General features: G+C 56.2%; 3 protein-coding genes across 4 annotated transcripts; 1 reads left to right on the forward strand and 2 right to left on the reverse strand.

The window, feature by feature from the left end:
* Nucleotides 1-252: 252 nt before the first annotated feature.
* LOC137449205 (fibrinogen-like protein 1-like protein) lies at nucleotides 253-3,035 on the forward strand. Its single transcript, XM_068154509.1, has 3 exons — nucleotides 253-356; nucleotides 1,211-1,330; nucleotides 2,310-3,035. Exons 1-3 carry the CDS (start codon nucleotides 287-289, stop codon nucleotides 2,948-2,950), a joined length of 831 nt encoding a protein of 276 aa, XP_068010610.1. The 5' UTR covers nucleotides 253-286; the 3' UTR covers nucleotides 2,951-3,035.
* Nucleotides 3,036-4,297: 1,262 nt separating this feature from the next.
* On the reverse strand, nucleotides 4,298-6,996 carry LOC137449461 (fibrinogen-like protein 1-like protein). 2 transcript variants are annotated; one of them, XM_068155014.1, is made up of 3 exons: nucleotides 6,799-6,996; nucleotides 6,151-6,279; nucleotides 4,298-5,346 (listed from the first exon to the last, which is right to left on the reverse strand). In XM_068155014.1, the coding sequence occupies exons 1-3, from the start codon at nucleotides 6,809-6,811 to the stop codon at nucleotides 4,718-4,720; spliced, it is 771 nt and encodes a 256-aa protein (XP_068011115.1). In that variant the 5' UTR covers nucleotides 6,812-6,996; the 3' UTR covers nucleotides 4,298-4,717. The 2 variants fall into 2 exon arrangements, with proteins under 2 accessions (XP_068011115.1, XP_068011114.1); XM_068155013.1 differs by having other exon boundaries at nucleotides 6,151-6,282; nucleotides 6,799-6,995.
* A 1,685-nt stretch (nucleotides 6,997-8,681) lies between these two features.
* SPACA6 (sperm acrosome associated 6) lies at nucleotides 8,682-13,913 on the reverse strand. Its single transcript, XM_068155031.1, has 9 exons — nucleotides 13,588-13,913; nucleotides 13,097-13,233; nucleotides 12,765-12,833; nucleotides 12,538-12,561; nucleotides 12,374-12,451; nucleotides 12,023-12,126; nucleotides 10,491-10,644; nucleotides 10,099-10,255; nucleotides 8,682-9,623 (listed from the first exon to the last, which is right to left on the reverse strand). The coding sequence occupies exons 1-9, from the start codon at nucleotides 13,911-13,913 to the stop codon at nucleotides 9,521-9,523; spliced, it is 1,152 nt and encodes a 383-aa protein (XP_068011132.1). The 3' UTR covers nucleotides 8,682-9,520.
* Between the last annotated feature and the right edge of the window lie 1,796 nt (nucleotides 13,914-15,709).

A 15,709-nucleotide genomic window follows, 5' to 3' on the forward strand; every position in this document is an offset into this window, starting at 1 on the left:
GAGCTCTCCCCACTTCAGTTTGGTCTCAGCTTTGCACAGGGCAATTCACTGTAGTGTTTGTGTAGCTGGAGAGTCAATAATTGAAATCCCTCATCATGGAGGGGATTATTTTGTACTTCTCTGGGAGGGCAGCCCTCTCTCCCACCCTCCCCCACCTCAGGGGCTTTAGTTGTGCTGTCATGGGATCCAAAATCTGCTCGAGTCACAATCTGCAAGTGCCTCCTTCTGCCTCTACAAACAAGAAGTGTGAACACGAGTGGGTGTGTGCAGTGCCTATAAAGTCACCATGGAAAGCTCAGCATGGGAGGGTACACTACTGGGTTCCTGCTCTCTGCTCAGCCGTGCTGCTGTGATGGGTGAGTGATCTTCCCAGCAGCACACTTCATTCATGTGTGGTGCTGGGCTCAAACAAGACCTGACTGGGGTGAGTATACAAAGGCAGGAGATGATGGTCAGGACAGCAGCCCTCATCTTACCTGGATGATGCATGCTGCCAGGCACCCTGGTAGCAGAAGGGATTCAAGACCAAAGCACCAAACAACACACGTGCTTGGTGCCAGCCTACACTTTCCCCAGGCAGCTATGCCCTGTGTTCCCACATCCTGTCAAGGGAAGTTAATGTGGAGACCCTAATTTCGAGGTCTTCCTGACCAATGCATGTGGTATGTGCTTGCACAGGGGCTCTTCCCCAGGCAGGATGGCATCTCCTCCAGTCACTGAGCTAGTGCAGGGTGTAGGGGTGTGTTGGTGGCCAGCACAGAGAGCTTGTGCCACTGTGTGGGCTCAGGAGACTTCCTCCTGTCTGCTTGGGAGCTGGTATCTGTGCTATAGGACCCACTCTTTGGGTCTAGTTTCCCACTAGCTGTCATTGGGCTGGAGTAGCTTATGCTGTTTCTTGTGAACTCTCCTCCCTGGCAAACTACTCCTCCCAGATCTAGCCATGTTATTGTCCTCTCTTAGCTACTCTTGAGTTGTAAGTTCTGAGAACAGATCTGCAGGTTTCTGTCTGGTGCAGGGAAAGAGGTGACCAGGAAGGTGACAAAGCCATTTCTCACCTTACTTCACCCCTACATGGGCAGAGCCTACCCCAAAGCTGCAGCTCCCATCACCTTGGGAGCCCCCTGCTCCTCCCTGCTGTCCATGGCTCTGGCTTCCCTAGTCCGGGGGTCTGCCCAGGGATCCTGATGGTGATGGGCCCTTTCCTCCCCAGGGCTCCAGGCTGGAACAAGTTTTCTCCGTGGGGACCTTGTTCTCCTATCCACAGTGGTGGCAACACTTCTCCTCTGCGCAAGCGCTGGCCCAGCACCACCCACCGCCAGCCCTCGGAGTGGTGAGTATGGAATGGGTGGGCACCAAGGGCACCAAGATGCAGAGCAGGGAAGTGTCTCAGGCATACTAAGTGCTAGGAGGGCCAGCATCCACCTGGGCTGACACACAACACAAGAACTCCCCACACCCGCAACCCCCTGGGCAGTGGCTCATGGAATCACCTGTCAAGTTGTCCTCACCCCCTTGGTGGCTCTGTGCTGAAACCAAAGAGTTTCTCCCCAAACACTGCAACTTGTCAGGATTGCTCTGCAGTGCTTGTGTCTTTTCAGACTGCAGTTGTAGGAGATCTCCTCCCCATCATCATTTGTTTTTCTTTAGCTCTTTTTGGATTAGGAGAGTTACAAGGAGGGTTGCAAGAGGGAGTTGCACTCCGTGCAAGACCCGGGTGCCTGTGAAAAAATGGCATTTCCTGGGCTGAATTGGAATTAGCCACAGCAGAACATCCCTCATCAGGCACAAAAGCAAATTAAATAACAAATTAGTTTAAGTCATATCAGATCATGCTGAGATCCCTATGAGAACAAGGTAGACCTTACCTCACTTTGCAATACCATGACCCTCAGGGAAAACAAACATTTTCATTCATATTCTGATCCAGTGGGGCACTTCTGATCCTTGCAAGAGCTGCAGCTCAGTGTATCAAGGCCCTTGTCTGAAGGCTAGATGGACTTGGAGAACATCACTGTCATCTGGAAGAACTTTGTCCCATTTTTTCTTAGAGGGGAAGGCATTAGAAGGCTCTAAATTAAACAGCAAGTAATGAGAAACAGATCTAGGGCTTTTACCAGGGTCTCTGTCTTAAAGCCTTGGGGTTGCCCTGTGGATAAGCCAGAGCAAGATCCACTCTCCATTGTGGAATAGACCACAGATAAGGCCAGCCCTTTTTGTCCTGAGCCCTCAGCTCTCCTGGGGTAGTCAGACTGTCAGGGCAACATGATCTTTCTCTCTCCCACCTCAACCTGTGTTTGCCACTGCTGCAGCCTCAGGGTTCCCCGCAGACTGCAGTCGTCTCCGCAAGAACAGCCCCAGCGGGGTCTACGTCATCCAGCCGGCAGGATCCCCTCCGCGCGTGGTCTGGTGCGACATGGACACCGAAGGCAAGGGCTGGACCGTTGTCCAGAGAAACTCTTATGACACTGAGCTCAACTGGAAGCAGTCCTGGAGCACCTACAAGTACGGCTTTGGGAACGTGCAGGGCGACCACTGGCTGGGCACCGAGTACCTGCACCTGCTGACCCAGCAGGGCACCTACAAGGCTCGCTTCGTGGTGCGCAACAAAGCCAACGTCACTCACTCCGCCGAGTACGACATCTTCAGGGTGGAGAGCGAGGCCAGTGGGTACCCGCTGAGGCTGGGCCGCTTTTCTGGGGAGGGGGATGACTATCTGACCGGCTACCACCCCAAGAAGGGAGGCATACACGACAACATGAAGTTCAGCACCACCGACAAGGACCAGGACCAGTACAGTGGGAACTGCGCCAACTACTACGGCGGCTGGTGGTACGACAAGTGCCAGAACGTCCTGCTCAACGCCAAGAACCACATCCTGTGGCCAGGCTTCTGCGACAACGGCGACTGCTCCTCCTCCCTCATCCTGGTCAAACCCACCGACGTGTGCTGACCGTGCCGCAGCGCCCAGCCCCCCGGGAGCTTGTGGGAGTGCCGCCGCCCCCAGCTCGGTGCCCCGTTCCTGTGCCTGCCGACAGCCCTGTGCCAGCCCCGCTGCACCTCCCGTGCCACCCTCAGCTCCTGCACTGCCAGCAGCTCTGGGGCTCAGAGCCCTGGGCAGGTGGAGCAGCTTTGCCCAGTGCCGCAGTGCCGGCTGGCATGGGACGCAGGCACTGGCTTGGGGTGGGTGCACCTACCCCTGTGCTGGGGAGGGGGAGGCAGTGCAAGTTCCCCTCCCTGTGCCATCCGTGTGTCCCTGCTTTGCCCAGGCCCTGCTGCCTCCCCGGGCCCCTCACACCCCACAGCTCTGCTACCCATGGTGGGAGAAATCAGCTGCAATAAACCCTGGAGCCAGACTTTGCTGCCTTGTGTCTGCCTGCCACAGCCACACTGCACACAGGGGGTGGGCATCACTCTGGGGGTGGTGAACCTGGGGCAAAAGAGGTGGATTATGCAGGTCCTTTCCTGAGCAAGGAGACACACCTGCCTAAAGGATGCTGGACCCCCCCTGGCACATGCAGAGCTTACCTCCCTTAGGGCTGGTGTGGTTGTCTGGAGCGCTGGTGGGTGCGCCCCATCCCTGCAAGTGTTGCCAGTTAGGTTGGATCCCAGAGGAAACGGCCTCAAGTTGCACCAGGGGAGGTTCAGGATGGATATTAGGAGAAACTTCTTCACCAAAAGGGTTCTCAAACACTGGAACAGGCTTCCCAGGGAGGAGGTTGAATCTCCATCCCTGGAGGTGTTTAGAAGAGGCAGAGATGCGGTGCTGAGGGACGTGGTTCAGCACCAGCCTTGGGAGAGTTAGGGAGTGGTTGTACTCTGTGATCTTATAGATCTGTTCCAACAGAAACAATTCCATGATTCCATGCCTGGCTGCCTCAGCTCTTGCACCCACCCCAGACATCCCCACCCTGCAGTGCTGGCGTCCCTGATTTCCTTGTCCACTCTTCCAGTTGCCTCTCAAGGCCTGGACCAGCATTCCCACACTTAACATGGCAGGATGGTGCTGGCCTGGCCAGCTGCCTCTGGTTAGCTTCATCCTGAGCTGATGCTTCCCTTCTACTCACAGTGCTTGCTCTTGGTCATGAGGTACTCTGTTCCCTTTTTGAAAGATCCCTTCCTTGGAACCCAACTCTCCACTTTAAGTGTAAGTTCTGCTTTTAATTCCTCCTCTTATATTTTTTCCCCTCTGAAAATCTTTCCTTCTTCTTGCATCAGCAGCTCAATTTCTTGCCTCAACCTGAGAAGAAACTGGCAGCAGTTCCCAAACACATGAAGGACATTTGCACATCTCTGCAGGTTCTGAAAGCAATTTTATTCTGCAGGATGAACCCAGGCTGCAGCACGGACTCGGTGTGTACATGGTTAAGCTGTGCTCAAGGCAGCTTAGCTTAGGTTAGTGATGACCAATATTTTAGTTCTGAGGTCAGCTGTACCCTCAAAGCAAAAGGAGAACAAGACCTTGCTGGATCAGGAGGGGTTTAGCTTTCTGAGCACAGCTATTTCCCCAGAAAGAACATGCTTGGAATCTGCAGTATTAGTAACTTTGTACAACAATGATCCCTAAAAACCCACCGCAGGTGAAAGGCCAGAGTCAAAGCAGGGAGCTTTGCTGCTTCTCAAGAGAGGAGGAAAAGAAAAGAGCTGCAGGAACCAGCTTGTTCACCTCCAACCAGCAAATTGGGCTCCAGCAGGGCACTGGTCTGGGCAGGAAAGAGCACTAATGATAGGAAGCTGGTTTGATGAGGATGGCAGAAGCTTTGCAGTTCCCTTTGCAGAGGCTGCCCCACGTTAGGCCTCCCTTGACGTTCAGCAGCGCAGAGTAACAGGCAGAGTACCACCACCCACCCCGGTAGCGGGAGGCACAGTTCCCTCGGTAGGTGTCCTGATCCCGATCCTTTGTGGAGAACTTCATGCTGTTGTGCACTTTCCTGGGATTGTCTGAGTCCATGGCATCCCCTGCCGTGCCTGAGTATGCTCCCAGCCTCAGCCGGTAGCCCTGGGACTCATCATCCAAGCTGAAGAGGTTGTAGTCAGCGAAACTGATACTGTTTGTGGCATCCCAGAGGACAAACCTGACCTGGTAGACCTTCTGCTTGGAGATCTGATGGATGTACTCAGTGCCCAGCCAGTACTCGGTGTGCAGGTTCCCAAAGCCGTGCTTGTAGGTGCTCCAGGACTCGGCCCAGGTGATCTCTGTGCTCTGATGGTTCCTCTGGATGACTGTCCAGCCCCCACCTGCCATACTCATGTCACAGTACACCATGATGGGGTGGAATTCCGTGGGCTGGATCACATAGACACCACTGGGGCTGCCAGAGGGGACCTCACTGCAGTCCTTGGGCCAACCTGGGGCAGGAGAGAGGATGATTTAAACAAGACCCTGTGCAAAGGGCAAGACCACATTTCACCCTGTGGCAGGAGAGAGGGACATCTGGCCAGAGTACCTGGGGAAGGGGTTGGCTTCAGCCCTCATTCCTCTTCTACATGGGACATCTAACAGGAGGCAGCCCCAGTGAAAGGCCACAGACCCTCTGGGCTATGTTGGTATGAGACAGGAGACAGTCATGGACACTAGTGGGCTCCTACAGGTCTCCTGAAAAAGGAGCTGTGCCACTAAACCAGGGTCAGACTGGGGAGGAAGGTGAAGAGCACCTGTGGCTGAGGGAACAGGAGGAAAATGACCCCTCCAAGCAGACCCTTGCCAGTCTGCACAGTGCACACACCCCCAACCCCCTGCAAGGGTACACCTGCTCACACCCACCATCCTTCGTGCTGGAGCAGGGCCCTTCCCCACCCAGAGCTGCCTGTACATGAGCACCCAACAGCAGATCCCCCCTGTGCTGGCAGGAGTGGTCTCCCCATGCCTTCAGCTTGCTTGCTGCAGGAAATGCCACTGCAGTTAAAGCTTTGCTGCCACGTGGGCAGAGCTTCTCTCCCCAGCTGAGCAAAGGTCTCCCCAACCAACCTGCCTGAATACATCCTGGAGGTTGTTTTGGATCTGAGGCATCACAACTCACCCTCTCCCAAGAATAATTTTTACCAAGGCTCCTCTGGCCCAGGGCTGGGACTGTTCAGAGCCAGGTCTGACCCAGACCAAGCAAGTGAAAGGGGCTGGGGAGAGCACTGGGGTGCCCACGGGGTGCTACCTACCGGTTTTCTGCAGAGCGCTCGCTGAGGTGTTGGAGGGAGATTTCTTGAAGAGGTTTAAGGTTTGTACGTGCATGGAGTGGCCTGAGGCAGCCAAGAACTGCACACAAGCAAGGAGTAGAAGGTGCTGGGCTGCTGGAAAAGAAAGGGGGAATGGAGAAAAGATGAAACATGAGCTTCCCTCCAGAGAAAGGCAGGGAACCCCCTGGCTCCAGCGTTGCACAGCGTAACACAGCCATGGGAGATGGAGTGGACCAAGCATGCTGGGCAGCATCAGACTGGCCCATGCAAGCTGGAAAGCTTGCCAAAAGGCCTCAACTCTTTTGCCCAAGAGGTAGACAGCCTTGCATTTTGCCCTTGACCAGCTCCAGAAAAGTCTTGCATGAGATGTTGGAGCAGAGCACCCAACAATCTACTGAGCCAGGTTGTGTTCCTGGCCCTACAAGCAGGGCACTGCCTGGGGTGAGCCAGAATGCAGGACACAAGCTGCTGCTGTTCACAGGGGTGAGGGTGAGCATAGCCTCAGAGGGCACCAATGCCACTGCCCCACCATGGCTGAACGAGGACCAGTGCACAGAGACCTACTCCCTCTTGCTGGGCTGCCCCACCTGTGCCAGCAAGGAGCACCCCACTTCCCAGCCCCGTACTCACCCATGATGTCCATGTCCTCTGGAACACAGAGCTGTGGAGCAGCAGGTCCTGCAGAGGCATTTGTAGTGCCCTCTGCAGTGGGCGGGCTGAGTGGATCCTACTCCCACTCCCAGCTTGCCTTTTACTGGAGAAGGAAATCAGGTTAGGTTTCCTGTGTGCCCTCAGAAAACTCAAGCAGACAAGAAGGAGCCTGTGGCTTTAGGTGCACAGCTTCCTGAGCTACAAAGAGCCAGCAAGAGTCCTTGGAATGGTCTCCTGCGAGTGCTTAGCTCCCTGGCTGGAATTTCCCCTGGCAACAGCATATTTGGGAGCTCTGGAGAGTGCAGCTCAGTAAACAAACACTTGAATGCCAGTCACCAATCAGTGTGAGAGCAAACACTGGGCATGTCCCCACCTCCCACCAGGTGAGCCTGGAGCTGGGTGATGCCAGGTCAATTGGTTCTTGTTTTGTGTGCTGTTGACAGGCCCAGCCCAGCCCTTGGTGGGGAAGTCAGAGCAGCACTGGGACTTCCAGAGAGACTGACTGTTGTGGGACAGCCTTTGGAGCAGCTGGTGTTTGCTGGACTGCATGGCATCACCCAGAGGGTTGTGGTGGAGGTGATCTCCATCAGCTGGACTGCATGGCATCAGCCAGAGGGCCGTGGTGGAGGTGATCTCCATCAGTTGGACTGCATGGCATCAGCCAGAGGGTTGTGGTGGAGGTGATCTCCATCAGTTGGACTGCATGGCATCAGCCAGAGGGCCGTGGTGGAGGTGATCTCCATCAGTTGGACTGCATGGCATCAGCCAGAGGGCCGTGGTGGAGGTGATCTCCATCAGCTGGACTGCATGGCATCACCCAGAGGGCTGTGGTGGAGGTGATCTCCATCAGCTGGACTGCATGGCATCAGCCAGAGGGCTGTGGTGGAGGTGATCTCCATCAGGAGAGGTCTGTATTCCCCCATGGGCCGCAGTCTGGATCTGCAAGGATGCAGCTGAATGGAACTGCTGAAAGGCGCTGGCTGAAGGGTTTCTGTTGGCCAGCTGTGGTCTCTGGGGCACTGGCTTTGGGAGGCTGCTCATGCAGACTGGATGGTGACAGAGGAAAGCAAGTGTCTGTCCAGGAAGGGAGCAGAAGTGGGTGGATGGAGGGCAGGAACAGGGATCTGAGCATTTTCAAACAGGGAATGGAGGGCTCACAGTGCACAGAGGGGGAAATGGAGGAGAATTGAGGGAGCACAGAGGAACTGAAAGGGATCTGGTGGTGGAACCCACAGGAAGAGACAGGTGGGATTCTCAGTGGTATTGTGATAGAAAAGAGGGGTGTGAGTATGCACCAAGGGCAGGAGTCAGCACTAAGCAGACACTGAAAGGAACAGAGGAGATCTGAGTGTTTGAGCACAGGAACAGAGAAGAACTTGTGCTCAGCAGCTGGTGGGCTCTGTGCTAGAGCTCCAGCAAGGCTGCCTGAGATGCTGCTGTACACCCAAACCAATTCTATGGTTCTGTGTTGTGCTGAGCCCAGCACCCACAATGGCCTGGGGCAGAGACACGAGAAAAGAGCTTGAGAGGTGTGAGAGGAAGGGAGAACCCATGGCCAGGAGCTGCATCTTCCTGTCATTCTTCTTTGCCACTTGTTTATGCTCCTGTCACCAGCATGGGAAGAGCTTCACCCCCTTCCCTTTGCTTCACAAGCCATGCACCTGAGGGGAAACCTGCGAGTGAAAGGAGAGTGATTTCCATCCCAAAGCTCTCTTGCCAGTAGCAGGAGAAACAAGCAGGGATCACAAACGTGTGCTGTGCTCCTGAGGGGAAATAATTGCTGCTGCTCGGGAGAGGAGAGCAAGCTGCAGCCTTCGGGATGAGCACATGGTGGCTCTGCTGAGGTACCAGAGAAGGTGCTTGGCATGGGGATGAGCACATGGTGGCTCTCCTGAGGTACCAGAGAAGGTGCTTGGCATGGGGATGAGCACATGGTGGCTCTGCTGAGGTACCAGAGAAGGTGCTTGGCACGGGGATGAGCACATGGTGGCTCTGCTGAGGTACCAGAGAAGGTGCTTGGCATCGGGATGAGCACATGGTGGCTCTGCTGAGGTACCAGAGAAGGTGCTTGGCACGGGGATGAGCACATGGTGGCTCTGCTGAGGTACCAGAGAAGGTGCTTGGCATCGGGATGAGCACATGGTGGCTCTGCTGAGGTACCAGAGAAGGTGCTTGGCATCGGGATGAGCACATGGTGGCTCTGCTTGGCATCAGGCTCGGCCTCGGTGGGCTGGTGCAGCACAGTCTGGGACTTCAGCCCAGACTTTGCAGCTGATATCAAGTGGTGTAAAAGTAAATAAGTGACAAAATGCTTCTGGGAGAATAATCAGAGCAGACAGCAGCTTGGTGTGGCCATGCCATGCAAAGGTGGCTTTGCTACAACAGTTACAAGAGAAAGCTTTCCTACAGCTACCAGTCTGACCTCCCCTTAGTGCCAGCTGTTGAAATGCAGGGTCAGGCATCTCAGAAATGTCTTTTGGACTGTTGATGCTCTGCCCAGTGCTCAGTTTGCTCTGAGCAAGCCCCCACTGATTTCTGTTTGCAAGCCCAAGCTCCCCCTGATCTCTGTCTCCAGCACACCCCAGCTGCTCAGAGCTCTGTGCCTCCATCTCCAGACTGCTTCCCACTTGCACGTGCCAATGGAAGAAAAGCAACTGCAGAAAGGTTGCTCCTCAGGGATGGGTCCACATGTCAAGCTCCTCTAGGGTGAATCCAGGCATTTGGAACACTCTGAAGGATCGTGGTGTCTGGGGGATGCCTGGGTGTTAATGCGACCTCGGAGCCTCCAGCATTGACAGATGGCCCTGGGAGGCAGAAGGACAAATGAGGAAAGATGGGGAGGGGGAAGGACACCCTGCATCCCCACCTGGGGTGGGGATCATGGAGCATCTTTGGGGTCCAAGGGGTGACTTGGGGGTCCTGGGAACAACTCTTGGGTCTCAGTGGCCTTGAAGGGTGACTGGGGGCAAATAGGACAATTGACTATGGCCCCCAAAAGGGACAGAGGAGGTTCTGGAGAAAGTGGGGAAATATGGCAGGGTCACAGGGAATCTAGGGGAAGCAAGGCAAACTCGAGTGGTCCTGGCTGGTCTAGAATGGGTCAGAGGACACTGGGAGTTCCAGCAGGCTATGCCCCACCTTTTACACAACCAGGTTCCCTCACATTGGTAGGAAATCCCAAGGGTCTGAGGGTGGGTTGGGAAGCCCATACTGGTCTGCAGGGAGCCCCAGAAGCATGAAGACTTCGAGGGGAAGGTTTATCAGGTCAGGAGTACTCACACCACCAGCAGCAGCATCAGCAGCACGATGGAGCCAAATGCCAGCCCCAGCCTCAGCAGTGCCATGTGGTGCACAGGGGCCTCATGGTGGGACCAGTGCAGCACAGATCTGAACCGAGCCTGGAGTAACTTCTCTTCCTCCACACCTCTCTCTGACACTGTGGGCACACAGTCATCTGGGGTCATCCAGGCCTCTGGGGTCCCTGCTTCATCCCACATGCCCCACTGCCTCCGAAGGAACCAGGTATCAGGGAACATCTCCACCCTACCTGTCCACCACAGACCCAGGTGTCCTGGCATCCCCATTCACCCTCCCTCTTATGGACCCCAGCGTCTGGCCCCTTCCCACCCTCCACTGCCCTGTCCCCAGGGCACCCAGGTGTCAGTGCTCACCGTTGATGTAGAAGTACTTGCGGACCAAGGGCTGAGAGACGGGCCCCAGGCAGCAGGCAACGGTTCCTGGAACAGGCTCCTGAATGGTCAGGCTGAAAGGTCCTGACACACTGCCCTGCAGCTCCTCAAACTGTGCCAGGTCCTGCGTGCGCAGCTGGGGCAGGGCAGAGCACAGCAGCAGCAGGTCCCTGACACACTGTAGGTGTGCTGCAGAGCTACCCCTGCCCTGCCCGCCCTCACCACCTCCCCTTCCTGCTTCTTGTGCCCCTTGCCTGTGCATCTGCACACACCTCACCACCCAGGGCTGCTCCTGGGGGGCACACAGAGGGAGGAACCAGCAGAGCATAGACAAAAGTCACTTCAGAGAATCACAGAGTGCTCTGGGTTGGAAGCACCTTTAAATGTCATCCAGTCCAGGCCCCCTGCAGCCAGCAGAGACATCTGCAACTAGAGCAGGTTGCTCAGACCCTCATGCAGCATGACCTGGGGCAACTGCCACCTCTCTGGCCAACCTGGCCCAGTGTCTCATTACCCTCACAGTGAAGATTTTCTTCCTTCTCTCCAGTCTAAATCTCCCTCTTTTAGTTTCAAACCATCAGCCCTCACCCTGTCACAGCAGGCCCTGATGAAGTCTATCTCCATCTTTATTGGTCCCCTTCACACACAGAGGTGCATGAGACTGCACACCAGTGCTCTGCCTCCAGAAACCAGAGCAGGGTGGATTTAGACTGGACATGAGCAAGAGGTTCTTTACTGTGAGGGTGGTGAGACACTGGAACAGCCTGTCCAGAGAAGTCATGGTTGGGAGGGACCTCAAGCATCACTGAGTTCCAACCCCCCTGCCATGGGCAGGGACAACTCACACTACAGCAGGTTGCTCACAGCCACATCCAGCCTGGCCTTTAAACCCTCCAGGGATGAGGCTTCCACCACCTCCCTGGGCAACCTGTGCCAGTCTCTCACCACCCTCATGGGGAACAACTTCTTCCTAACATCCAATCTGAATCTACCCATTCACAGTTTTGCTCCATTCCTCCCACTCCTGTCATTTCCTGGCACCCTCAAAAGTCCCTCCCCAGCTTTCTTGTAGCCTCCTTCAGATCCTGGAAGGCTACAATTAGGTCTCCTGGGAGCCTTCTCTTCTCCACATGGAACAGCCCCAACTCTCTCAGCCTGTCCTCACAGGAGAGGTGCTCCAGCCCTCTGCTCATCCTCGTGGCCCTTCTCTGGAATCCCAGGCTGGATGAAGCTTTGAGCAACCCGGTCTGGTGGGAGGTGTCCCTGCCACGTGGGTTGGAGCTGGATGATCTTTAAGGTCCCTTTCAGCTCAAGCCACTCTGTGACTCCTGCTTCCTGCGGGCCAGCGCCGGCCCCCTGCTTGCACACCTGCTGCTCACAGCACACAGAGCCACTGCCTAAGCAACACCTGCCAGTCCCCACAGCCAGCACACCGCCCTGCGCCCGCAGGCCTGGCTGCCCATGCCCACACCTCTCAGCAGTGCCAAGGCACTGCCTGTGCCTTCGCAACTCACATCCTTGGCAAACATCCACGTGACGGCCGAGCCCGCGGGGGTGGCGAAGGGCACATTGCAGAGCAGTGTGATGGCTTCATCCTCCTGGACCCACTTGTCCTGCACTGGGAGCGTGGACAGGCCTGTGAGCTGCTCCTGCACCTACAGAAGTCATCCTGCTCCTGTGTGACCGCACCTGCTCATGTGCCTGCCGTGGGCATGAGCCTCGTGCCCCTTGGCACGGCCTCGTGCCCTCATGCTGGGCCCAGCACACAGGTCCACGTGAGGGTTGTCCCCAGAGCCCTGGAGGCACCCAGCTCCAGGGTGGAGCTTTGCCCAGCCTGGATGCTTGGGTTTTCCACAGCCCCATACCTGGGCAGTCCAGGGGAAACGGGCAGTGCTCGAAGCGGCAGGTAGCGCACTTGAAGATGCTGGCAGCCGGCTGGTACCCTGGGAAGGGGAGACTTGGTGGTCCCAGGGGCATGGGAGAAGTAGTAAGGGACAAGGGGTGGCAAGAGATGGGGATGAGCACTCACCACAGGGTGGGATGCAGGCTGGAGCTGGTGGGGAGGAAGCAGCATTAGACTGGGGGTCATTTGGGATCCACATATCTGTGAGGAGCTGTCAAGGCTTAGCCTTTGCCCAGCCCTTCAAACGGGGCCCCTGGGGGTTTCACCAGGATGGGGATGCCAAGGGTGGGGGACTCAAGGAGGAGTGGGGGCCCCAGGGATTGACTCTTGGGTAGGTCCAGCTGGCCACATACCTTCTGTCATCTCGCTCACCACCCTCTTGGTGTATCTGTCCACTTCCCACAGGGTCGTTTTAAGGGCCTCTGCGTTGTCCCAGATGTCCAGGTGAGACAATGTGCCCTCCCCTCGATCCACATAAACCCTCCCCAGACCTGCTGTACAACTCACTTAGACCCCACATATCCATCCTGCAGTCTCATACATCCCCAAACACTCCCTCAACATCCCCAGAAGCTGAAAGCCTTGAAGAAGCCCCCAGACATAGCCTGTATTTCACCACACCCCCAGCTCAAGGTCCCATTCCCCCATGCCCTGCCCCCTCACATGCCCCACGTCCCCTGCTCACCCACATTCTCTGCATACTCCATGTAGAGCCGGGAAAGTTCCATGGCCCTCTCAAGAGTCTTGTGATGCTCCGAGCCTGAGACCAGCACAGGGACAAAGAGAGCAGAGAAACCTTGGGGTGGGAGGGTCTGGTAAGGGCTGGGGGCTTCCAGGGGTTTAGAGATATGGGTAAAGATCAGGTGATCCTGGGAATTCCTGACACTCTAGGTAGGACCAGGGAGTTTCCAGAGTGTCCCTGTTGGTGACCCTTGGTGATTCTCAGGGTCTCAGGCAAGGTTGGGGTTCTCAGAGGACCTTGGCAAGGTTGGGAGTGCCTTGGGTGCTGATCTGGGATGGGTGCCTGAGGTTCCTGTTTAGGAAAGGGGTCCCCAACTTCCCAGGATCCTGGACAGTATCAGTATGAGGACCTTGGTTGAAGTGAGGAAACCCAGAGAGCTCCAAGATCCTGTTCGGGCTGGGGATCCCCAGAGAGCCAGAAGTCCCGGTCAGGACCTGGGGCCGGGTCCCTGTTCGGGCTGGGTGTCCCTGGTGCCCCATGACGCACCCACAGCGATGGAGGCGAGGGGCAGAGCAGCACGAGTGATGGTCTCCAGGCATTCCTGATGCTGGGGGTGGTTGGCAGGAGCCCCGGTGATGTTACGGCAGAGGTTTGTCCAGTGAAGGGGTGAGCTGAAGCACAACAGGCAGGGCTGCCCCCCAGGCAGCCAGGATGCCAGGACCACCCACTGCCACAAGCCAGGTGGCCCTGCCTGGATGCCTGAGCTGCCAGGTAGCCAGGGGGACACTGCCAGCATCAGAGACAACCACAACCACCCCATGGCCCCAGAGCCACAGCACCCAGCTGCCTGGACACCCAGGCAACAGCAGGGTTGCTAGGCAGAGCCTGGGCACCTGGTTCCCTGGGGGACAGTGGGGTTCCTAGGCAGGTCCCAGGTGCTTGGGTTTCCAGGGGACAGGGGAGTTCCTAGGCAGGTCCAAAACACCTGGGTCTCCTCTTGAAAGGAGTGGGAATACCCAGGCACACAGCTGCCCCTGGGTTGGGTGGGCTGCAGAAGGGCCTCCCAGTCCCTCAGGTTGGGTCTACTCAAATCCTCTGCAGTCCATGCCAGTCACATTACTTAGTGTCCCCCAAATGCCCTCTATTTAGATGTCTAATTCCTCCCTTTCACCCCTTAGGAGAGTGTCCTTCTGCCTCAGCTGGCCAAGGGGATGCTGCAGCCCAATGCAGCCATCAGGCAGGTCCTGCCTGGGCACTGCTCCTCTTAGCAGCTGGCACCAACAGCTCAGACACCTCTTGGCCTTTGTCTCCAGCTAAGAGTTTCCTTGATTTCACACATTTGCCCCTCGTGAGTCTCCCCACATCCTGCTGCAGGAGAGCAAGTGGCTTGGGGGTTCTCAGCTGCTGGCTGGGGTCCAGCATCCAGGGCCTGGGGTGGCTTTGGGCAGGGCTAGGGATCAGCATTGAGAGCCTCCCCTTTAATTTCAAAAGCTCTGAGTGGTGCTGCTGTTGCTTGGAGGGCTGGATGCAACAATCCTTCTTCCTCTCCTTCCCCTTCCCCTCCATCTCCTTCCCCTCTGAAGCACCTCCAGGGTTTCCTATCATGCATGAGCTGCCTCCCCTGTTTTCCAGGGGGACATCCCAGCCCCTCCTGAGCCTCACACATCAGCTGAGGAAGCATGTGGGTAGAAGTCAGATGTCACAAAGGGATGTTCTGTGCCCCATGGGAACAGGCAGTGGGTGGTAGCACTGCAGTTTGGTGGTGTCTTAGTAGAGTTGGGGACCCAGGAGGTGCTGGGACACCCTAGGAGGCATCAAGGCCCTCATCTCATCCCACTTAATGGGCAACAAGGGAGGTAAATGCTTGCAATCCCCTGAAAGGGGCAACTCCTGCCACAGTGGTAAGAGACAATGACTCTGAGGAGCAGCACAAACCAGGTCACTGGGGGATTCTGACAGCTACCATCAAGTGCTGCAGATAAGGGATCAGGACACTTTGGCACAGGCTTTATTCCCTTAGCAACTACCTTAGAGCAGGAAAGAAAAAGAAATTAACAGAAGAAAATGGACAGAAAAGAGAAAGAGAGAAAACAGAGAGCTCTCACCAGCCTTGGCTCCAGCATTGATGTCTTGCTTGCTCCATAAGTGGGGAGTCAACAAGGGTAGAGCCCTGTGCTCAGCCTTATATAGCCTTGGTTGGGCTGGACCTGCCTTTGGGGGGGCAGCTGTCTCACATCTGCATGATTGAGTGTCCTAGAGAGTTTGGGAGGCACATTAGCTGGGAATGGAAACCAGGTGCTGTGTGGCAGGTGAGAAAGTCTGAGAGAGCAACAGTGGACTGAAGTCTGACCCCTCAGCTCCAGCTGATGTTTTCCAGCCATGTGGCACTCTGCAGGGCTCGCTCCTAATTCCCCTCTTACAACTGTTCCAGCTCAGGTTGTTGGAGACAAGACAGGCCAAGTTCCCTGCTGGTCTTAAACAGCCCGACAAGGACTTGGTGCCATGGATCACCCCAGCATCACCCTGGGGCAGCTGATCCTGCTTCCCATGCATGCTCTGCGTCTCAGCCTGGCCTCTGCCCTGCTGCAGGCCAAGCAGCACTGGGTATGTGACCAC

Source organism: Melanerpes formicivorus, unplaced genomic scaffold, assembly GCF_026170545.1.
Source record: "Melanerpes formicivorus ecotype bairdi unplaced genomic scaffold, bMelFor1.0.p_v2 SCAF_29, whole genome shotgun sequence".
Taxonomy (NCBI): domain Eukaryota; kingdom Metazoa; phylum Chordata; class Aves; order Piciformes; family Picidae; genus Melanerpes; species Melanerpes formicivorus.

Bases quoted from the DNA above. Each gene is read 5' to 3' on its own strand.
- LOC137449205 (XM_068154509.1), top strand. From the start codon at position 287: ATGGAAAGCTCAGCATGGGAGGGTACACTACTGGGTTCCTGCTCTCTG. The intron at 357-1,210 runs GTGAGTGATCTT...TTTCCTCCCCAG, and splicing joins CAGCCGTGCTGCTGTGATGG to GGCTCCAGGCTGGAACAAGT. The intron at 1,331-2,309 runs GTGAGTATGGAA...CCACTGCTGCAG, and splicing joins CACCGCCAGCCCTCGGAGTG to CCTCAGGGTTCCCCGCAGAC.
- LOC137449461 (XM_068155013.1), bottom strand. The intron at 5,347-6,150 runs GTAGGTAGCACC...CTCCTGCCCCAG, and splicing joins GAGCGCTCTGCAGAAAACCG to GTTGGCCCAAGGACTGCAGT.
- SPACA6 (XM_068155031.1), bottom strand. From the start codon at position 13,913: ATGGGGTGGTTGTGGTTGTCTCTGATGCTGGCAGTGTCCCCCTGGCTA. The intron at 12,562-12,764 runs GTATGTGGCCAG...CCTCCCCACCAG, and splicing joins GGTGAGCGAGATGACAGAAG to CTCCAGCCTGCATCCCACCC. The intron at 10,645-12,022 runs GTGAGTTGCGAA...GCCCTGCCCCAG, and splicing joins CGTGGATGTTTGCCAAGGAT to CTGCGCACGCAGGACCTGGC.